The 24,860-nt window shown below is 37.4% G+C and overlaps 1 protein-coding gene across 6 annotated transcripts in view; it reads left to right on the forward strand.

The window, feature by feature from the left end:
- SUSD4 (sushi domain containing 4) overlaps positions 1 to 24,860 on the forward strand; it is a 253,131-nt gene that overhangs the window by 222,746 nt on the left and 5,525 nt on the right. For all 6 annotated transcript variants that reach the window (XM_031967069.1, XM_031967070.1, XM_031967067.1 and 3 more), the window contains 3 exons: positions 17,849 to 18,040; positions 19,077 to 19,221; positions 24,471 to 24,853. In XM_031967069.1, coding sequence (XP_031822929.1) covers positions 17,849 to 18,040; positions 19,077 to 19,221; positions 24,471 to 24,853 — 720 coding nt within the window. The remainder of the gene's footprint in view (positions 1 to 17,848; positions 18,041 to 19,076; positions 19,222 to 24,470; positions 24,854 to 24,860) is intronic.

Raw genomic sequence — 24,860 nt, forward strand, 5'->3', positions numbered from 1 at the left:
GGGTTTTCTTGGTAAAGATATTGTAATGATTTATAATTTCCTTCTCTAACTCATTTTACAGATGAGGAAACTGAGGCAGTTAAGTGACTTGGCCAAGATCACACAGCCAGTAAATATCTGAGGTTAAAGTTGAATTAAAGTCTATCTAATTCCAAGCCCCATGCTCTACTTACTGAGCTGCCCAGCTGCCCAAATTAAATATATTCATTCTTCTATTTATTTAGTACTGATCATCTAACTAGCTGCATATATAAATATGTATATATATATATATATATGTATAATATAGAGATATATAGTAAGATTGGGACACCCTACATAGACATACATATAAGACATACATATTAAAAATATAATATATACATACATATATACATATATATACATATACATATATATATATATATATATATATATATATATATATCCAACCCTAATCTGTCTCCTAAACTCTAATTCTCCATCACTCACTCCTACTGGGCACTTCAACTTAGTCATCCCATTAGCATCTCAAATTCAACATATATGAAATAGAACTCATTTTTTCCTTCCTTAAACCTACCCCCTCCTTCAAACTTTGCTCTTCTGTTTAAAGCACCACCATTCTCCCTTTTCCTCATCAGCCAGATTCATCGTCTCACCCTCCTCCTTGCCTCATCACCCTCCCTCATGTTATCCCATAGCCAGTTGGTGGCTAAGACCTGTTGATTCTACCTCCACTTTCTTTAAATTCTTTAAGTTGTCCCTTTCTCCATTATTCACACAATTCTTTTAAGAAACCTAGAATACTGTAATAATTACCTAATTGGTCTCCTTCCATTCAGTCTCTAATTCCACCCAACCCCCACCCCCAATCTATTCTCCATATGCTCCTCAAAACTTTTTCAGTGGCTCCCTATTGCCTCTAGGATAAAATTTAAATTCTTCAGTTTGACATTTAAAGCCATCCATCCTTTGGCATTCACCTATCTTCCTAGCTATATTTCACATTTTTTAACATCATCTAAACAAAGACTAAATTAGACTACTGAGCGTTTCCCAAATTTTTGCATTTATGGAAACCTTTGCTTTACTTCACCCCTCCTTCCTATTTCTGCCAAGTTGTAGAGAGTTGGATAGTTAATAGCTGTGCTGTGTGACCATTTGGATTATTGAATACCATTCATTTCCAATCAGGTATCAACAGTTTTAATATAATCAGGAGATTGCAAGTATTAGAATTGCTTTCATTTCAATTTATTATTGACTGAGCATCAGCTGTGTCTTTGCTTGGATACTGCCAGTACCAGTGAATACCCACATTTTTGAGCCTCATAAAATCCATGACTGTTGCAAATATTTCCTAGATTTTCAGGAATCATGAAAGAGAGGATGCCATGTCTACTTTTTTGCTATCTTTACCCAGATGCTATTCTGTGCATAATAGCACTGATGAGCTCTGAGGCACAGACTGGAACTGAAGAGGTCATAAAGAAGAATCCGCTTAATCTTTTCTAACTCAAGTGCCCAGGAATATAGTTTATTTTCTAAATACTGGATAGTTATGGGCATTTGGGGTTGAAGTGGGGAAGCATTGGGTATTGGTAGGGAGAGAATGGAGAAGATGTACAGAGGCTTTTAAAATACAGAGATTCCCCCCTCTCCTTAATCCCTCAATTAAAAGCATTTTTTAAAATGACTTTAACTCTTAGAATTAAGGCTAAGTGCCAGGAATGAGGATGGAAGTCAGGACTAAAACGAGAAGAGCTAAGTACCCAAAAAAATGTGTAAGTGGACAGAGGTAGGGCTGAAGAATTAAATTCTCTTATAAGTTCAGTAACAGACTGGCTCTGCTTTAAGATTTTGAGTCAAAATGGCCCCATTTATTGGAATTTTACTGATTTAATGACAGCTACAAAAGCTACTGCTAAAAATCCATGTGTACCCTGTTCTTTTCTACCCATGATTCAACCATGTTAGCCAAGTCTCAGTTAAAACACAAGAACATTTTTTAAAAAATTGGTTTAGAAGCAAGAAAAATCTCTAAGATTTGAGGACAGACCTTACAATTTTTTAAACTATTTCTTCAAATACTGTGCCAACCTTTGATAATCTCTTCCTTTTCTGAATTCCCTAGGTACTTACGAGGATATGTCATATAATAGTAAGAATAGCTAATATTTATATAACTCTTACTATGTGCCAGGTACTATGCTAAGCTCTTATTATCTCATTTGATCCTCATAACAACCTCACAAGATAGGTGCTCTTATTATCCCCATTTTTCAGATGAGGAAACTGGGGCAAAGAGAGGTTGAGTTGTCCAGGTCACACTGTTAAGGAAGTATCTGAGGCTGGATTTGAACCCACATCTTTCTGACTTACAATTACAATCTTCCATAATTCCTAAACTGGCCCTAACTTTTTTCTAAGCTCATTATATATTACTCTCTATCCTGAAGGATACAATCAAGCCAAATAGCACTTCTTTATATTCCTAACTTATAACATGTCACCATTCACCATTCTCTGAACCCTTTGTACCAATAGTCCTCTATGCTTGAAATGTGCTCTGTCCTCACCACTGCCTCATATGAAGCCTTTCCTAATCCTTCCAACTGATGTTTATTGATTGATTTATTCAGTGACTTGCCTGTATTTATAAAGCTAACATGAGGCAGAATTCAAAACTAATTATGTCCTGCTTCCAAGTTCAATGATTTTTCTTTTTTTTAATTATATTTTATTATTACTACTATGGAAATGTTTTACATAATTGCATGAGTATTACCTAGATTAGGTTGCTTATTCTTGGGGGAAAGGCAAGGGAAGGAAGAATTTAAAACTCAAAATTTAAAAAAAAAATAGCAAATGTTAAAACCTGGTTTTACATGTGACTGGGGGAAAATAGGATATTCTTTTTAAAAATTCTTTTTTATATTTTTAAATAAGCAAAAATTGACATTCTTTCCCTTCTACCCATCCCAACCCTATTGAGAATGAAAGAAAAACTAACAAAACCAAATTTTTGTTATAAGCATGTATAGTTAAGCAAAGCAAATATCCACATTGGCCATGTCCAAAACAACAATAACTACTCTCATTTTGCACTCTTAAAATCTTTTACGTCTTTATCTGGAAGAGGGTAGGATTTTTTCAGCTTGAATCCTCTGGAATTATGGTTGATTCTGATTAGAGTTCTTGTCTTTCAAAGTTGTTTGTCTTTACCATATTGCTGTCATTTATATGTATATAATTTTCCTGGTTCTGTTCATTCTCATTTGTATCAATTCATACAGGTCTTCCCAAGTATCTCTAAAACTATAATTTCCTTCAGCATCATAATATTTCATCACTTTTATATTCTATTATTTGTTTAACCATTCTCCAATTTCAGAGTACCCTTTCAGATTTTCCATTCTTTGTCATTCCAAAAAGAGCCATAAATGTTTTTTAAAGTTTTTTAGAGAGTATTTTTTCTAATTATATATAAGGACAATTTTTAAAATTCATTTTAAAAATAAATTTTAGGAATCAAATTTTCTCCTTCCCAAAGTCAGTTAACAATTTAATATAGGTTAAATGTGTGCAATCATGTAAAATATATTTCTATATTAATCATGTTGTAAAAGAAGAAACAGAACAAAAGGCAAAAAAAAAACTGAACAAAAAGAAAGTGAAAATAGCATGCTTCAGTGTGCATTTAAACTGTATCAATTCTTTCACTGCAGGTAGATAGCATTGTCTATGATGAGTCTTTTGGAATTGTCTTAGATCATTGTATTGCTGAGAAGAGCTAAGTCAACCATAGTTGATCATTACTCAATATATTCTTACTGTGTACAATATTCTCCTGGTTCGAGACTATAAATATTTTTGCACATTCTTATGGTTTATTTTGCTTAATGTTAATTCCTTCCTTAAACTATCAACTCACAAATTCCCACTTCTCCCATTTCTCTATCAAGTGGCAAGTATTTTTCCATGTGTGTGTATATTCTTTCTACTTTTTATCATTTCAGATGAGAATAAGATTCAAGCTGCTCTCCATCACCTCCTCTTTTTAGTGAGATTATGAATTAATTTTCATTAGCTTTCCTTTCTACTTTTCATCTAGTATATTCTTTCCCCCCCTCTTTTTCCATCATTCTCTTAAGATCATCCAGACATAACAGAATCACTCCCAAGATTTCTGTCTAATTAGATTACTGCTACGGAACCTGATGGTGATAAGATTCAATAGGGACACATGTATCATCTTCTTATATTAAAATACAAGCAGTTCATCTTTTTTTAATCCTATATCATTTTTTACTCATATTTACCTTTTTGTATTTCTCTGAGTTTCTAAGTTTCTACATAGCTCTAGTCCTTTCCTCAGGAGTCCTTGACAGTTCTCTATTTCATTAAAGATCCATTTCCTCCCTTTAGTATTATATTCACATTTGCTGGGTAAGTTATTCTATATGTCAGCCTATATCCTTTGCCTTCTGGAATGTGATTTGCCAAGTTCTCTCCTTCTTAATGGTGAAGACTCCTAAATCATGTGTGATACTGACTATGGCTCCTCATACATGAATTCTTTCTTTCTGGCTATTTGCAGTATTATTTTTCTTTGACCTGAAAGCTCTGGACTTTGGCTATAATGTCTCAAGAAATTTTAATTTGGAAGTATCTTTCAGAAACTGACCTATGGATTCATTCTGGTTCTACTTTGCCCTCTAGTTCTAAGAGCACTAGGTGGTTTTCTTCTAAGATATTTTAAAATAGGATGCTGAGGCTCTTTTTTGTTCATGATATTCAGGCAGTCCAATAATTCTTCAATTTTTCTCCTACGTTTTCCAAGTCAATTATTTTTGCTCTGAGATACCTTATATTTTCTTCAATTTTTTTTCAGTATTTTGACTTTGTTTTCTATTTCTTGTTGTCTCATGGAGTCATTTAGTTCTATTTGGTCCAATCTAACTTTTGGAGAGTTTGTTGATTGGGCAAGATTCTGTGCCTCTTGTGCCAAACTATTAAATCTCATTTCTTTCTTCCATAGCTCTAAATTCTTTTTCAGTTTTTCCTCTAGTACTCTCATCTCATTGACAAAAATATTTTAAAATTTCTTCTTTTTAAACTTTTGCTTTATTTCTTCCAAGATTTTAGTTGAATTTGTGACCACACCATTTTTCTTTGGGGCTTTGTATATTTTTTAGAGTCATTCTCTTCTTCTATGTTGTGTTTTGAACATGGCTATCATCATAATAGTTTTGTACAGAAGGATTCTTTTTTTCATTTACTCATTATCCCAGCTTAGTTCTTGATTTCAAACTTGATATTAGGGTAAGGCTTTCTGCACTTCTGAAAGGGAGCTGGCCATGCCTCTGTTTTCCTGGAGTGTTAAGTATTGTCTTATTCCAGGACCTCAGGGATAGCTTAAGTCAGAGACCTGAAAGTTAATCCCAAAATAACCTGATCCAAAGTAAAATCTGATTGCTGTCTCCCTGACTTGGGTTTAGGTTTGGGCAACAGTAGGTTGCTAGATTCAGTCATTATCAGTCAGCTGGACAGCTCTGCTGGTTATGAGACATGGAATTAACTGGCTTTTCTCTGGCCTAGGATTCTTAGAATGGTTATTTCTCTGAAGGCTTCAGGACCACACCTGAATCTGCTTCTCCAAGGGCCTCCTAGGTCCCCTTGCTGTTCATCCTGGATCTGTAATCCAGAATTGGGTAGTGAGAGATAAAAAGACAAAGCACCAGCTGTCCCCATTAAGCTGTCTTTGGTATGGGTTTAGAGATGGTTTAGTAAGGATCTGGGACTGATGTTCTGATGGACAGCTTCTCCTGGCACCACACCAGAGTGTTCTAGGCACAGTATTGCTGACCAGACCACCTTCCCAGCATCTCCAGGCTGTGTGTGTGTGTGTGTGTGTTTGTTGACTAGAGATGGAAAAAGCACTCAGTGTGACTTTGTCTTGGATTTCCCCCTCAGAATTTGGTCTGAATGTTTTTCTTTTTATCTGTTTGGAGAAGTTTGGGGGAGAAGCTCACTCTACTATTTCTTCTACACCATCTTGGCTCTACCATTTTACTTTCCACTTAACCACATTGCCTATAATCTTCTTCTATTTCTGGCCCAGAAGAGCAGATACAATGAGACCCTAATTCTGACCCTGTCTCTTGAATTGCCATTTTCCATCCCACTTGAGATCACAGGTGGAAATGTAACGGAGAATGGTTCATAATTTCTAGAAGAAAAAGATTGGCATAGGTTGAAATATATTGTGGATGATCTTATGACCGCATCAGAGTTTCAGAGTTGGAAGAGATCTTCCGCCATCTAGTCCAACCTGTATACCATCAGGCATGTGCTTTGCAACTTGCCTGACAAATGGCCATCTGGTCTGTGCTTCCTATGTTGGAAAGCCTCCAGTGGTGGGAAGCTTAGCTATCTTCCCAGGCAGCTGACTCTACTGTTTGGAAAGCCCTGTTTGTTTTATAATTTCTTCCCTTATTTTGAGCTGAAATCTTTTCTGCAAATTCTATCCCATTCTTCTAAATACTTCCCTTTGCATCTGAGTAAATCAAATATAATCTCTCTTCTATATGATAGCTCTTAAATAAAAAGCTCTATCTTTTTATCCCTATTAAATTTCATCTTATTATATTCCACCTAATGCTTTCCCCGTAAAGATCTCTCTGTCTTTCACTGGGTTAGCCATCCCTCCCAGCTTTGTGACATCTCAAAAATAAATATTCCATTTATGCCTTTAACCAAGTTTTTTTTTTTGTAAAAAATAGTAAACAGCACAAGGCTCAACCCAGATCCTTGGGGAGCTCCAGTAGAGACCTCCTTCCAAGCTTACATCATATCCTTATTGATAATTTTTTAATCCAGACATTCAAGTATTGCTGAATGAAGCCACTTTATTGTACTAGCATCTAACCAACATCTCACTATCTTTTCCACAAGAAGACCATGAAATACTATATCAAAAGCTTTGCTAAAACTTAGGTAAACTCAGTATTCTTCTGATCTGCTACTTTTAAGAACCCTATCAAAAAGGAAAAAGCCATTCTGTAGATGATAAAGCTGTGTGCTCAGTTATTATATATTTATGATAAGGTTCCTTACTTATCTGGATGTTCACTAACTATAGCTTTAAAAATGGATTATAAAATTTCTCCAGGAATCAAAATCAAGCCTCTGGTTTGCATAATTTGAAGTTCTATTCTTTTTCCTTTTTAAAAAAAATATCAGGATAAAATATGCCCTTTTCCAGTCCTATAACAACAACAACAAAAATAATAATAAGCATTTCTAATTTTGCAAATCACTTTATAAATATTGTCTCATTTTATCTCAACAATTCTGGGAAGTAGATGTTATTATTACCTCCATTTTACCCCTGAGGAAACTGAGGCAGACAATAGCGAAGTAACTTACCCACAGTTACATAGCTACTAAGTGTCTGAGAATGAATTTGAAGTTAGTTTTCTTAATTCTTGAAGAAGAGAATAGCTTCTAGTACTTTTGCCAAGAAAACATCAAATGGGATTGTGAATAATCAGACATGAAGGAAAGGACTAAACAGCCAATTCTTTTTTTTTTTATTTAATAGCCTTTTATTTACAGGTTATATGCATGGGTAACTTTACAGCATTAACAATTGCCAAACCTCTTGTTCCGATTTTTCACCTCTTACCCCCCCACCCCCCTCCCCTAGATGGCAGGATGACCAGTAGGTGTTAAATACATTAAAATATAAATTAGATACACAATAAGTATACATGACCAAAACGTTATTTTGCTGTACAAAAAGAATCAGACTCTGAAATATTGTACAATTAGCTTGTGAAGGAAATCAAAAATGCAGGTGGGCATAGATATAGGGATTGGGAATTCAATGTAATGGTTTTTAGTCATCTCCCAGAGTTCTTTTTCTGGGCATAGCTGGTCCGGTTCATTACTGCTCCATTGGAAATGATTTGGTTGATCTTGTTGCTGAGGATGGCTAGGTCCATCAGAACTGGTCATCATATAATATTGTTGTTGAAGTATATAATGATCTCCTGGTTCTGCTCATTTCACTCAGCATCAGTTCGTGTAAGTCTCTCCAGGCCTTTCTGAAATCATCCTGTTTAAACAACCAATTCTTAACTCTAGATTGAGTGCTCCATCCACTGTACCATCTAGTTGCCTCTCCCATTCTCCTTTGACTGTGAACTAAATATGTTCCTCCATAACTTAAATTAATCAAGAAAGTTAATTGCTTTCTTACTGTCTCCTTATTTTGAGAACTGGTCTTTATTCAGGAAAACTTAAGTTCTTATCTTGCCTCAGACTAGCTGTGTTACTCTGAGCAAATGACTTTTAATCTCTCTCAATCTTAGTTTCCTTATCCATAAAATGGATATTTACCTTCAGAGTTGCTGTGAGGAATAAACAGAATAATATATGTGAAATGCTTTGCAAAACAAATAGCTACACAATATTATTGTTGGGAAGATCAGATCCTTAGGCTATTTTTGCTTTTGTTTTTTCCATAGAAATATCTTTTTCCTTGGCGGATAAAACTAAATCAAAATGTGAATTCAATAGCCCTGCCCTCTCTTTATTGTCTTGTCCATTCATAGCTCCAGTTCGATGTCTTCCTTGGTCCTTCTCTTCTTGCCCATCAAGGTAAAAACCAAGTCTTTTGGTCTCCTACTTTTTCCAGCCAGCTTCAGCTTATTTTGAGTTTTATGTCTCCTCAGCAAATAGGTCCATTGAATTTATTCCTCAGGTCAAATGTTGCTTTACTATCTTTAATCTCACTAAAAAAAATCTAGCTTCCAATTAGTTTGTTTTCTCAGTCTGTCAAGCATACGCATTATATTGGTATTTGTGTTACCAATTTATTTTTATAGGTACTTGACATGCTTTTGTATTCATTTTTTGCCTCTTTCCTTTACTTCCATCTCTAGTACATATTCTTTTAAAATCACAATTGATTGAGTTCTTTTAGCATCCATATTGGTTCTTTTTTTTTACTCTTCAGAAAATTTTCCCCATTTATTGGAATTATTTCTTCTATCTGTCTTTATACTTTTATTACCAAGAATCTCTCATCTCTTCTTAGCCTACTTATCCTGAAGAATATCGATCCATAGGCTCCTACTCATCTTTCCCCTGTTCTCCTAAAATCTAAAGTGTATGCCAGACTATGCCCAGCTTTTTGTATCACAAATTTTAGGAGAATTTGTCCTATCATGTTCTACTCAACCTCCTCACCCTCCCCCCCCCAAGATTCCTCTTGTCCCTCCTTGTGATGGGATGCACTTACAGGATAGAATTCCCCTTTGATGATTGTTTCACCTTCTCCAGGAATCAGAATACATTTTTATTGTTGTAGTAAAGTTTTTTTTTTATTTGTGGATGACTCTTCATGACCCCATTTGGAATTTTCTTGGTGAAAATACAGGAGTGGTTTGCCATTTCCTTTTCTACCTCATTTTACAGATAGGGAAACTGAGGCAAATAACAAAAAAATTAGTTTTTTTCTGAGTCACATAGCCACTCAGTATCTAAGGTTGGATTTGAACTCAGAAAAATAAGGCTTTCTAATTCCAGGCATGGTACCCTAATTTCTGCACTACCTAGTTGTTCAGCACTTAGTAGGTGTTTAATAAATGCTGATGGATTTAACAAACAGATCATCTTTTGAAAGATACAGTTATCATGAAGGTAAATGTGAACTATGAAAGTCCTGAGTTGGGGTTGGGTAGTAGGGAATACCATGGCAACAGAGACCCACAATGTAGGATAGCAAAAAGAATTTCATCAAAACAATGAAAAAGATAAGTGAAGGAGAACTTACCCTTCTAACAGCAGGGGGGTGGTGGCCCTGACATGTTGGCAGGATAGATCAATTATATGGGGTGCACCCAGCATTATGAGTTTGACTGCAGCAGAAACCTCATTGGAACTAAGCCAACATGGTCCTTTTATATGAAATTGAATTCTTTTCAGGGACACAGCTAACAATTGAATCTTGCAGAATAGCTGTCACTCATTAGCGTACAGCTTAGGTGTTACAGAACACATAAAGACAAATAAAGGGATTCCAGTGGCTAGATTGAGGCAGAGATCACAACAAGTCCGAAAACAAAAGAGGCATTTTGTTCCATCTGTCTTTACATAAATAAACTCTTAAGCAGCATTCCTCGCCAGGCACAGCTGGTCAAGACGTTATTAGCTGCTCTTCAAGTAGCCAAGAGAGAGACCTCCAGCAAATAGCTGGATAATAGAAGTCCCCCATCAGTGTGTTCCTGTGGCAGGCTTGAGATGTTTACCAAACTCCCCATCTAGTTCCTCTTTCTATCCAGGTGGTCTGTAGTATACACTCTAATGACAATACTTCAATATCCCCCTCCATTGATCATCCAAGTGGTCTCTGACCATGAATTCCCCCCCCCCCGCCTCCCCCCCACTTCTTGGATTCCTGACACTGGGGAAAAAAGGAACTCTTTCATAATTTCCTTTGCAACATAATTTGACAACACCTGTTTGGAATATTTCAACATGCTCCCTCCCTGACCTTCCCTTAGCTAAGATATAATAGAAGTAATGACTTTATAATCTAATTACAGAAATACGATGCAACACCTCCCTTCTGTTACTTATTTTGTTCCTCTAGAACAAGGCACAGTGAGGTCCTGAATAGTACAATGAAAGAATCCTGTGAAGTGGTTGTTTTATTTAAATTCAGAAGCTCAGCCATGTTCCATGAGAAAAATTAAACTACCAGCCAGGGGTATGCTAAAATCAGCTCCTACTTGCTCATGAGAGCTGACTGCTAAATTTCCAGGGTGAGCAGTTGCATCTTGGTAAGTGCTACAAATCAAGGCTGGATCGATTGTTTAAACTAAGGAAAATGATGGAGAAAATGTCAATAATGCAGATAAAACTTAAAAGTGCATCCATCTTTTTGGAGCGTCAGTTGTTAAACACTATTGATATTAGAGCAGCATCTAGGAAATCCCTGTAGCCCATGAAACTGTCATTACCCTCCAAGAGTGAGCATAAAACTGGAAGGGAAGGTTTCTTTGTCTGGGCAATAAAGCAAAGCCACTTGTTTGAATTAAGCAAAAATACTCAGAGTCTCTAATCACTTTTTGATTCCAATTCCAGTCACCCCGCAGATAATTGAGGTGCTTCCCAATCTGAGTTTTCTATATATCCCAGTCCCAGATTGTGTTCCTTGCCTGTCTATCCAGGGAGAAAACATCTTTCTTTTTTCATCTTCTATACATTCCACCGAGTAAGAAAACATTCTGAATTTTTAGAGTTTTTGTATTTAATTAGTCACTCTTCTTGGGGGAGATGGAAAGTGAAAGAGCCCAGTATTACCATCTTGATAGGCAATGTCAGGGAGCCTTTTGTTGTTATTGTTGTTATTTCTTCCTTCCAAGCTAAAGAAAGGGGGGTACATAGTTACCAAAGATCAAATTCTTGCCAGAGAAGATTTCCCTTGAAGCCAGGCTAACAGTCTGTCAGGTGTCACCTGAAGAAAATTAGGAGGTGTGAAGACAAATGTTTCTGCTGTTGAGCTTGGGGTAAAAATACATCTCCATTACAAGCAGGTTATGACAGCCTCATAATTAAGCCCTCTGCAGTGAGTGGTTTTTACCTCACTATTGAGAAAACTTGGTGATCAGACTGGTGTTCTGTCTCCAGATGCTCTGGGGGCCAGCCCCAAGCTGGCTGTTTCCTGATGTCATGCAGAGACTTGGAATTCCCAACTCTGAGAATGACAGCAGGTAGATGTCTAGTTGCCTGGACATTTGCTTTGTTGAATGGCTGATCTGAGAACTAAAGGGGTTGTTTTGCTTGTCACACATCCTCCCTCTCCTCATTTGGTCCCTGGTTGATGAAGTTCCAGTAGTTTGTCTCAGGATACTGACAGAAGCCCAGATAGGTCAGGCAGAGGGAGCGAAATTACCCCCTAGTAACTCAGTTGGGTGCATTTCTGGGGAATAGGCCAATCTGTCAGGGTATTATCTTGGTTTTGATAAACAACCTTGCTAATTCCTTGTTTTCCTGCCCTTTATTCAGTTAGAGAGAATTGACTTAGCTTGAGAAAAAACAGGCAAATTCTGAATGCCCCTTTAGGCTTCAAAAAGATTGCCTTGTCTGTTTTCCCCCAGTGACTATGTTGAGCACTGACTGAGTAGTCTTCATCTTATTATTCTTCATCTCCTCATTTTTTGGTCTAACTTGTCAGAAAAAATAGGTTCCTGGGAATATAAACAGAGCCCTGGTTCTCTGGGGATTGGGGAACAGGTCTTGTTGCACATTATGACCAGCCTCCTAGGAATGCATATTGGATTGTTATGTTTCTCATATCTGTTTTTCCCCCTCCCTCACCTTGCTTCCTCATAACCTTTATGTTGTGCCCACTGGGACTTTAAGTTAAAAAAAAATAATGAAGATCACGGGTTACAAAAGAACTCAAACATAAATTGTTCAAATTCTATCAAAATTATCTGCATCTATTTACTTCAGTTGCTTTCCCAGTAAGATAGCTCAGATACAGAACTCCTAGCTGAGAATGACCCAGGCCCCAAGTCAGCAAAGTCTGGTTTATTATTATTAAAGCTTTTTATTTTCAAAACATATACATTATTTTCAACATTAACCCTTGCAAAACCTTGCATTCCAATTCCCCCCCTTTTCCTTATTTTCTCCCCCAGATGGCAAGTAATCCAATATATGTTAAACACGGTTTATACAATTATCTTTCTGCACAAGAAAAATCAAATCAAAAAAGAAAAAAAAATGCAAGGAAACAATAACAAAAAGAGTGAAAATACTATGTTGTAATGCATACTCAGTTCCCACAGTCCTCTCTCTGGGTGCAGATGGCTCTCTTCATCACAAGATCATTGGAACTGGTCTGAATCATCTCATTGTTGAAAAGAGCCACATCCATCAGAATTGTTCATCATATAATCTTGTTGTTGCCATGTACAATAATCTCCTGGTTCTGCTCATTTTACTGAGCATTAGTTCATGTAAGTTCCTCCAGGCGTCTCTGAAATCATCCTGTTGATCATTTCTTATGGAACAATAATATTCCATAAGATTCATATACCATAATTTATTCAGCCATTCTCAAATTAATGATCCACTCAGTTTCCAGTTTCTGGCCACTACAAAAGGGGCTGCCACAAACATTTTTGCACATGTGGGTCCTTTTCCCTTCTTTAAGATCTCTTTGGGAAACAGACCCAATAGAAACACTGCTGGATCAAAGGATATATACATTTTGATAGCCCTTTGGGCATATTTTCAAATTGCAGAGTAGTATTTCTGATTGGATTTTTGGTCAGTCCAGCCTGAACCAAATACATCAAAAGCCTGAAAGTGGGCCTTGGCTGAAAATTTGTGATAAATTAGTCAGTAAACTTAATCCTTCATATGTGTATGTTTGTGAATGATTGTGCTCACTGCCAGGCATTGGCTTAAAATATTTAATTATGCCAAGTGAAGGACTTGAAAGTAGTCTTTCTTTCTGCGAACTTCCTGGCAGGATCCCTTAGTGGTTCAAGGAATGGGTTTGAAGATATCCACAGCAGCAATTGTATTGGATTATTTAGAGGTATAAAGTTATAGAAAGTAGAGTTGGAAAGAACCTTTGAGATCATCTTGCCCAGCCTTTTCTTATCTACTGATGAGGAAACTGAAATGAAGGGAGTTGAAGGAACTGCCAAGGTTCACTCCATGCATTTTGTGGAAGATCCAGGAAGAAGGACCTTTGTCTCTTGACTTCAAAATGAGACTTCTTTTAACTATACCACACTGTTTCCAAACAGTGGCACATGCATAAAAAGGGAGAAATAAGGAAGAGAGGAGAAAGGAGGGAGTGAAGGAAGGAGGGAACAAAGGAAGGAAGGAAGGAAGACAAGAAGGAAGGAAGGAATGGAGGAAGGATGAAAGGAAGGAAGGGAGGGAGGGACACAGGGAAGAAGGGAGACAGAGAGGAAGGGAAAGAGGGTCAGAGGGAAGGAGAAAGGAAGGAAGAAAGGGAGGAAGGAAAGAAGAAATAAAAAGAGAGACAGAAACCAAGATAGAGAGATTAGATATTTACTGTATACTAGGTTAGCATGCTAAAAATTAGATACACAATTAGAAAAATAAAAAATAAAAATCTCAATTGAGGGAGATAAGACATTTTGGAGAGTCCAGCCTGAAGGTGAATGAGCAGACCTAGTGACTCTTTGGATTCAGCAGCAAGAGAGATGATAATTCCCATTGTCTAGCAAAGTCCAGCCCAGATCTGATACTATTTCATCTTACTGAAAGGATTGTGGATAGTTACTCCTTTCTCATAGAAGCTATATGAAAGGCTATTTCTGCCTCACAAACAGAAAAGTTTCTACTACAGTTAGAAAGAAGCTGGCTTTCTGAGCTTCTTCTAATAAGAAAGAGTTGGGAGATTGGCATCCAGATGAGAAAGGGAAAAGGAAAAGGGTCATGATCAGGAAAGCAGCAGGAAGAAGAGATTACAATGGCAAATGGGCATAGAGTGAGTGGGAGCAAATGGAAAGACATGTGCATATGGAGTCTTCTTATATAATGCATCTACTTAAGGGCAAAAATTTGTATCAATTTTATCTATGTATTCCCAATGGATAGCACAATGCCCAGCACATTGCAGGTGCTTAATAAATACTTTTTGATCAATTGATTGGAAGACGGATTAGAGACAGGAGGTCCTAGACATAGGAAAATCAATCAACAGCAAGCATTTAATAAGCTCCTACTATATGTTATGCATTATGCAAAGAAATGGGGATATAAAAACAAAAACAGTTCTTGTCTCTGAAGAGGTTATATTCTAGAGTAGCCAGTAGGACCAGGACTGGCCTGATGTCAACAGTAACATTTGAAGTGAGCTAGTATATATCAGACCTTCCGGCTTTGATATCAATTCCCTATTGACTATGTCATGGTGCTTGCATAGTATATGTTGGTAGCCAGTGTAAGATGCTACATGATGTAGACAGGGCGCTAGGTTCAAATTCTATCTTCAGTACTTGTATTACTTAACCAACAAGTTGTACACCAGCAAATGATTTAGTTTTTCTTCGCCTTGTCTCAGTAAGATGAGCTTTTAGATTGTATGGCTTAGAAGGTTACTCTCAGTTCAAGATATATGATCCTCTATCCGGAGAGAGGAAAGACTTGGGACAAGAACACCAATTAAGAGAGTTTGGGGGGCAGTTAAGTGGCACAGTGGATAGAGCACCAGTCCTGAAGTCAGGAGGACCTGAGTTTAAATCTGGCTTCAGACACTTAGCACTTTCTAGCTGTGTGACCCTAGGCAAGTCACTTAAACTCAACTGCCTCAACAACAACAAAAAAAATTAAAAAGAGAGAGAGAGTTTTGTAGTAACACAGGTGAGAAATGATGAATCCTTGAACTTGAGTGGTAGTGAGAGAAAGGGATAGGTATGAGAGGTTGGAAAAAAAAAAGATCAAGTATCTGAGGTAAGGAAATGTGACTCCATGGAAGTGAAGCTAGGTGATTAGAAGGATAGTGGCAACTCTGAACAGAAACAGGAAAGTTTGGATTTTTGAGGGAAAGATGAGTTTTGGGGGAACCACATTGAAGTTGAGATACTTTTAGGACCTTCAATTCAAAATGCTCCAAGGCAACATGAGCTGCACTCCTGCCCAAGAAATTATCAGTGGATCTTTATTAACTTTAGAACCAAATACGAACTCATCTGACAATGAAATCCTTCAAATCTGCCTCCAGCCTCTCTCTCTAGGATGATTGCATATTACTCTCACCCACAAACACTATACTCCAAGCCCAATGAGCCCACTTACCCCCTCCTGCATGTGATATTCTGTGCCTTTGCACCTGGAATACTCTTCCTTCTTACCACCAAAAAAAGTTAAAGTCAGAGATCTTAGCTTCCTTCAAGGTATGATTCATAGGCCACCTCCTCCTAGAACCCTTTCCTGATGTTCACAAGCAAAAATCAAACTGACACACCATATATTTGTTTTCCATAAATCTCCTGTGTTTACTTTTCTGTGAACACAGTTCTGCCCTTTTCCCCTCTTGTTCTTAGAATAAGGATTGTCCAAACTATGACATTTGTTTCTCCAGCCCCTCAAAGGCACAAAGCTTTTATGACTTGCTCCCCATCCTGCCTTTTTGGTCTTACACCTTACAACCACATATCTCTCTTTCTAGTGCATTGCTCCCTTTGCTAATTTATGCACAGGACTCTCCTTTTCTCTCCTTGGTGTATTTTCACTGTCTCCCTCTCTGAAAGGTCCTCCCTCCTCATCAGCCCCTCCTGGCTTCCCTGGCTTTCTTCAAACCCCAGCTAAGAGCCCACATTCTTTAGGAGTCCTTTCCCAGTCCCTTAGACTTCTAGTGCCTTCTCTCTGCTGATCAACTACAGCTTATTTGCTGCCACATTGCTCCCTCTATCCCCCACTTCAGCCTGTTTGAACTCTTTCACATCAAGAAATGTCTTTTGCCTTTTTCTGTATTTTCAGGACTTAGCACAGTCCCTGATATGCAATAGACATTTAATACATGTCTGTTAGCTAAGTGACTGGCCCATAGCAAGCCCTTAAATATAACTACCTATTTAGTAAAGCCAATTCTCTGTACCATAAAACATAAAGCTCCCAATCACCATTAAGACAATGACAAGTGTTTGGAGTGCTTTTTTTCTTCTGCCCATTTTACTATTATTAATAATAAAATAGATAATATTTATATAGTGTGTCAGAGTTTAAATACACATATTTAAATACACATACATTTAAATGCAAATATGTCATTTCACTTGATTCTTACTATTTTCTATTTTCCACGTATCTTTCAGAGAAGGAAACAGAGGCTGAGAAAAATTTAGTGATTTGTCCAGAGTTCCATGGCTAATATGTATTCAAGGCAGGATTTGAGTTCAGCCGTTTCTGACTCTAAGGCCAATACCCTGTTTCCTCTATCACCTATTTATGAAATGTTTCCTGCTTTGCAATCCAAGACAACTTAAACTAGAGAATTGTGGAGGTTGTTCAGTTGTGGTTCTGTTTTGTCTGGCCTTTCATGATCCATTTGGGGTTTTTTTTGGCAAAGATTTTGGAATGGTTTGTCGTTTCCTTCTCCAGTTCATTTTCCAGATGAGGAAACTGAGGCAGACAGAGTTAAGAACTTGCTCAGGATCACCCTGCTCATAAGTGTCTGAGGCCAGATTCCTTCTCTTCACTGTACCAGCTAGCTGCCTTAAACAAGAGAACTGGGATGCCTTTTTTCTCCCTTTCCTTTTTTTCATGGTCATTCTTTGAGACAGATCCATAAGCCCAGACAGATGAGAGCTCAGTAGCTGACCACCAATAAAACACTTGTGATTAGGCATTTGGGTGAAAACATGAGGACCACAGTGTTGTGATCTTAGATGGCCCGTCTGTCTCATAGCTATAGCAGCAGGGTTTAGGATATTTCCCCCCTTCTGTATTACTTATGCATACCTTAACATTATTTACTAGGTTGCCTAGCATACATAACATGCATTATTAATAGAGCCACTTGATGTCGTCTATTTAATAGGTATATCCTCTGCATTGTAAGAAGAATCTCTTTTATGATTTGCCTCTTGACATTACATGACAGCAGTGCGTGCTCAGAATATTTCAGTGTGCTTCCCATCTGACCTTCCATTGACTAAACTGGAGAAGTAATGACTCTGTAATCTGATAACTAATTTAGAAGAGTATCTTTAATTAATTGCAAGCTCTCGGGCCAATGTGGCCTTACATGGGTCAAGAGCACAGATACTGACCGTTTTGTTCTTTCCTTCTGCCCAAGTATGTCCACTTCCACCTATCGTGAGTCATGGAGACTACATCTGTCACCCAAGGCCTTGTGACCGATTCAATCATGGGACTGTAATTGAGTTCTATTGTGATCCTGGTTACAGCCTCACCAGTGACTACAAGTATATCACCTGCCAGTATGGAGAATGGTTTCCTTCCTATCAAGTCTTCTGCATAAAATCAGGTAAAATGGAGTTTATTGTTGCTGGCAATTGTTAATCGTTCAATCAAGAAACTTTTCTGTGTGCCTACTATATGCCAGGAACTCTATTAAGCATTAAGAATAACTTACGATCTACTGGGAAATTATCAATATGTTCTATTCAAACTGAGTCCCAAGGGTGTGATTCTGTGGTTGGCTGTTCATATTTGAAGAGGACTGGTCACATTATGGGGTCATGTCTTGACCTGAGTGGAATTGGATTTAAGTGAGGCAGAGTTACACCAAGTTATCAGACTCTCTTCCAGAGTCATGGAAGTCCACCAGTGGCACAAACATCAGGATGACTAGCAATAGCCCAGAATTGTACAAGTAGAATAATTCTGAAAGGCCCATGAAGAAAACTATTACAGACAATCTGAGTGTAATATTTGGAGTGAGAGAATCTGGATTCCAATATCCATCTTGCCATTTACTATCTGTGTGATTTTAGTAAAGTCATTTAACCTTCTATAAAATGAGGATGTGAGACTAGATATTCTCCAAAAAAGGTCAATTTCGCCTCTAAATCTACAGTCTTATAATTGGCCTTTACTTACATGTTTCTGTAAGTAAAGGGAGCCCTGCATAACCTTTATTAAGAATAGATTTCCTTGAAATAAGTGGGGGATAGTTTCTTGTTCAGCAAGTAAAGTCCCAGAGAATTAGAAGCAGCTTGAATGAAAGAGGATATAAGACTATATTCCTATCCAGAGTTATCTAGCATAGAAGTACAATGTTGTTGCTTTCTGTCAGAGTTCTGTGCAAATCTCACTTAGTAGATTCATTTTAAAATGTTATGTGGCACCTAATGTGGTGTAATATGTGCTGGATGGTTGTCAGCCATTATCTCTGCAGAACCCAAAGGGGTGCAGTAGACTTGCCATGAGCTTTTCAGTTTGTCCAATAAATCTAGCAAATGAGTACAAAGGGAACCTTTACAAACCAGCTTGTCTGTGATAGCTTTCCTGCAAATGTAGAAGGAAGTTTTACTGTATTGCTGTGTTCTCTTCTGTAACAGAGCAAATCTGGCCCAATCCCCATGAGACCCTACTGACAACATGGAAAATAGTGGCGTTCACAGCAACCAGCGTCCTTCTGGTGCTTCTGTTGGTCATTCTGGCCAGGATGTTCCAGACCAAATTCAAGACACATTTCCTTCCCAGGTCAGTACCATTCAACTTTCCATAGATCATAAAGTGCCCCTGCTAGGTGCTCATTTGCCCTGCTACCTTGAGCCAGAAAAAGAAAAAATAATTGGCTAAGTCTTTGAATAGTGCAGACTGGAGATTGTGAGCAGGTAGCATGGGGAAGATAGCATGGTGCAGTTAGAGAAATGCTGGCTATGAAGTCAGAGGATCTGAGTTCAAATGCTGGTTGGGACACTTACTTCCTCTTAGACCACTGAAAAGGGATTTAATCTCCCTGGGCTTCATTTCCTCACCTATAAAATAAAGAGGTTAAACACAATGCTTTCCAAGGTCTCTTCCAGCTCTAAACCTATGAACTCTAGGAATGATATTGATTCACAAACTTGGAAATCATATCACATTTGGGAGTTTAGACATCCAAGGCAAAAGATACTTTCTTTATCTTTTCTATTCCTGTTTTGATTTCATACAAAGAAAGGGAGTTTCCTTTGGTTAACATCATTGTCAGATAGATTTAATTTCTTGTAACTGTATAATGGGCTCAAGCATTGTAAAAAATGGGTCAAACATGCAGAGTCCCTTAATTTACAGATAAAAATGGACATAGCACAATTAAAAAGGTTCAAGAGATAAAGTTTTTCAGCAATTTAATCATTTTATTAATATGGTCAGCAGGTTATTAATAGGAGGATGGTTATTTGGCCATCTCTCTTACATCAAAGACAGTGATGGTAGAAAACTCGGTTTATATACTCTTTGATAGAGTAAGGAATCCTTTTTTTGCTTATTTTTTCTTTTTCATGTTTCTTTCTCAGGTTTTTCTCCTTTTGGTCTGATTTTTCTTGTACAACATAACAAATATGGAAATATGTTTGAAAGTATTGTACATGTATAATCTATATCAGATTACTTGCTATTTGGAGAGGGGGAGGTAAAGAAGGGAGGGAGAAAAATTTGAAACACAAAGTTTTACAGAAATGAAGATTGAAAATTATTTTTACATATATTTGGGAAAATACTATTGAGAAAAAAAGAAAGGAACTGAGGACCATAAGTGTCTTAGAAATCAGGTTATAGGATCATAGATTTAGAGATGAAAAGGACCTTATGGACCCTTATAAACAGGGCATCTAGTCATATGTTCCAACTCTCCATTTTACAGATAAGGAAACTGATGTCTCAACCAAGATCACACAAGTAGTAAGGATTTAACCAGAAGTTCTTTGATTATAAATCCAATACTCTTTCTACTAAGTCCTTTTAAATATTTGAACACCTAGGACATAAACTATTTCCTTATGCATATGTATGTAAATAAAGGAGGGAGAAAGAAGGAAAGGAACTGTGCAAAGAGAGAGAAGAGAGTTTAAAAGTAGAGAATAGAGGAAGAGACAACCATCTATTCTCCTATATATCCTCAAAAAAGAGGTTTTTTCCCCCCTCTAAGCTTTGGCCATATCCTCTTCCAAGTCTTAAAAATGACCCTACAGAGCTCCCCAGTGACCATAGACCTCATTCTTAACTTCAAAGATTTGGATTTCTTAGGAATTAGAGATAGAAGAGACCAATTAGTAGGAGGCTGTTCCTTCACTCTGTTAAGCCTGGGGCTTTGTCCCTTACAAGATGGTACAAAAATGTCATCCCTCTCAAAGTGAAATATCTCAAGCACTGTGACCACTGTGGTCAACCCTGCCTTATTTAGAGTCTAGTTATCTAGCTGCCTTTTTATCTCTTCTTCCCTGCTACTCCCTGACCTTCTGGCTACTTCACTGATCACTGATTTTCCCGAGAGAATGAAGATTAGAAATAGAAAGAACTAAAAGTCAAATAAGTTTCTATCATTAGCAATTCTGACTGTGGTGTGGGTGTGTAAGAGAGACAGGCAGACAGAGATAGAGAAAGAGAGACAAAGACAGAGAAAGTGTATGATAGAGACAGAGAAAGACAGAGAGATAGAAAGATATTTGAAGTTGTTTAGATGGTTTTGGTTTTTTAGCAGAGTAGAGGAAAATTTTACAGTTCTATTATTTGTAGCTAAAGAACTGATAGAGGACAAAAAAAAAAAAAAAAAAAAAAAAAAAAAAAAAAAAAAAAAAAAAACAGAATCAACAAACATTTATTAAACAGCTGCTATATTCCAGGCGCTGTCCTAAGTGCTGGAGATACAAAAAAAAAAAAAAAAAAAAAAGCAAAATAGTCTCTGTTCTCAGAATCTTACTAGGAGGAGATAGAACACAATTATGGATGCCAGTCAGAGGAGTACGAAAGGAACAATTATTGAGGAATGGCCAACAGGGATGAGCTCTGACTAGATAGCACTTTCTTAGCCTGGAAGTAAGGCTAAAGAAACAGAGATTGTTCTACTGATTGGGTGGGATCTCGTATGCTGACCCTACCACCTGACTCATAATCAGGTCAAACTATAAGTGAGGATGGAAGGATTGGGGACCACTAACTGTGACTGTCATGTGAACATACATGCAACTGCATCGTCTCAGAACTTGTAGGTCTGACCACATTGTAAATGCTTGAAACAATTTGCACATGTTGACTCTGCTCTCTGCCATTAAGATCATGCTGTTATTTAGTTGTTGCAGTCACACATGACTTTTCAGGATCCCATTTAAGGTTTTCTTGGCAGAGATACTGGAGTGATTTGCCATTTCCTTCTCCAGTTCATTTTATCGATAAGGAAACTGAGGCAAACAGGGTGAAGTGACTTTTGCCTTGGGTCACCCAGCTAGTAAGTTTCTGAGGCCAGATTTGAACTCAATGAAGATGAGTCTTCCTGACTTTAGTACTGGAACTGATCCATTGAGCTACCCTGCTGTTCTTTTAGGCCATGTGACACTCTGTATCTGCCATTAAAAGGTATCGACCAATAGTAATCCAAGGCTTGAGTCCACATCAGAACTTTCTATATGTGTGGAAATACAGTTGAAATTACATTTTATTAGATTGTAAGAAGCTCCTCAAGGGCAGAAACTGTCTTTTGCTTCTTTTTGGATCCCTAGCACTTAGAACATATAGTCAGCATTTAATAAAAGTTTATTGATTGATTTAGTATTAGCTATTTTTCACCTTCAGGGGCAAGATCAAGATGTTTCAATCTCAGACCCATGGCTACAATATATTTCTCAAAGGACATACATATATACACTATTAAAAAAACAACAACAATAGCAATAGCAACAGAATGAAACTTGGTAGGGATGAATGTTAAGTCTTATTTAAGTTCAGAAATCACTTTCACAAGGGAATGATGTCTAACTTGGGATTGACAAAAAGGAAAGATTTGTTAACAGAGCTATAGCAAAATAAAATGGGCTGCTTCAAGGGTAGTAAGATTTTTCCTAGATGTCTTCATGGAAAGCAGGATGATCACTTTTTCATATAATAGAGAGACTCTTTGTTCAGGTATGAATTAGATCAAATAGTTTTGGAGATCCCTTCTAACTCTGATTCTGTGATTTTCTAACAAGTTAAATATTTTTTATTATCCATGGAGATAGATTTTCTGTAATAACTGTCTCCCCTAATACCAGAAAAAAATGAAAAACTCATACTATTGGAACCCCCTTCTTTTTGCCCTAATATGTTCCTGAAAACCATATTTAAAAAAACTAAAAGAGAAGAGGGTGAAGGTATGTTATCATTTTGATGGAAATCTACAAAAATTAGTTTAAAACTTGTAGTTGCTAATTTAGCCACCAGAGGGCAAACCAACATAATGGGTAAAGGGAAGTGCTGCCTAAATTGCCTCAGACTTGTTTTTGAAACCTGCTGGAGGTTGGCAAATTAGTGGATTGCTCATTTGCCAACATAATGTTGATTAAATATCAAAATTAAAAGTAACAAAAATAGGAAAACTGTCTGCATTTCCCTGTAAGTGGAGTCCCACATATTGTAATTATAAAATTTAGAACTGGAAGAGACTTTATTTTAATCATTCAATCCCCTTATTGTATAGGGGAGGAAACCAAGACTTGCTCAGAATCACACAGTAAATAGCAGAGACAGGATTCAAATTCATGTTCTCAGATTCAAACACCAGTGTTCTTTCCACTACTACATACTTAAGCACATTTACATCTTCTCCATTTGAGACAAAAAAGAATTAAACAAGAAGCAAGCATGGAGAGCTCAGTGGATCTTAAAAGAAATAGGGAAAAGACCAAAAGAAATTACTTGTGTGAGATAGGATAGCCAATGAGGGGAGGAATAATTTAATTATATTTTCTTCTTGGAAGGCAACAGATAGATGACACCATCTGCATCTGGGGAAATTATTTTTGTTATGCTTCAATAAATAACAGACATTTATTTTAGCACCTACAATGTCCAAGACACTGGCTGTTTTAAGCATTAGGGAAACAAAATCAAAAATGAAACAGTTCTTGCCTTCATGGAGTTTTCATTCTTTGGGGAGAGACAATATTTGATAAAGCAGCTAAGCGACACAGTGGGTAGAGTACCAGGTCTAGAGTCAGGAAGACTTATCTCTCTGAATTCAAATCTGGCTTCAGAGCTTATGAGCAATTTTACTTAGTGCTGTTTAATTAACTTTCCTCCTCTGTAAACTGAGCTGGAGAAGGAAATGGCAAAAACCACTCTAAGATCTTTGCCAAGAAAATCCCAGATGAGGTCATGAACAGTCCAACATGACTGAACAACAACAAATTTTGAGAAATGTGTTTTTGTCATTTGTTTTAGACCTAAGAAATTCTTTGGAATTTTAGCTTAACAGATTTTCACTGACTTATGAATAGGCAATATTGCAGATCATATCATTGAATCGTAGAAGTGAGTTGGAAGGAATCTTAGAAAGCATCAAGTCCAACCATCATTTTTTAAAATCAGGTAATTGGTGATAATACATCTCAGGGAGATTGAAAACAGGCAGCCTGATGAAACAGTTATGGCTCATATTTATGTAGCCCTTTAAGACTTACAAATCATTTTACTTACCTAATTTTATTTGATCCTTGTAATAACATCTTATGAGAGATATGACAGGCTACTATTTCCATTTGTATAGATAAGATAACTAAAGCTCAGTCATACTCCCATCCCCATAGTTCTAAAATTAATGATGAGATAATAATGAAACTAAATGAGATTAACATATATAAAGTATTTTGCAAAAAAAAAAAAAACTATATAAATACAAGTTATTATCAGGGGTAGGATTTGAATTCGTCTCTGGGATTTCTTCCATGTGGGATTTCAGATATCAGTCACCAATCTGTTTCTCTTTGATCTAGGGGCCTCTCAGGGAGCTCCAGCAGTGACCCTGACTTTGTGGTGGTGGATGGGGTACCTGTCATGTTGCCTTCCTACGATGAAGCTGTGAGCAGCAGCTTGAACGCTTTAGCCCCAGGATACTTGTCTTCTGTAGGCCAGGGCTGCCCCATGCCAGCAGAGGACCAGAGCCCACCAGCCTACCCTGGTTCAGGGGACATAGACACATTGCCAGGGGAGGGTGAAACTTGTGACAGCGTATCAGGCTCCTCAGAGCTGCTCCAGCGCTTGTATTCACCATCGATGTGCCAAGCAGGAGCACGACCTGTTTCAGAAAGAACCGATGCAGTGGACACCACCACTGCAGAGGAAGTGTCCACCAGCCCAAGAGTCGATATTGCCGATGGTAAACT

This window comes from Sarcophilus harrisii, chromosome 4 (genome assembly GCF_902635505.1).
Source record: "Sarcophilus harrisii chromosome 4, mSarHar1.11, whole genome shotgun sequence".
NCBI classification, from domain to species: domain Eukaryota; kingdom Metazoa; phylum Chordata; class Mammalia; order Dasyuromorphia; family Dasyuridae; genus Sarcophilus; species Sarcophilus harrisii.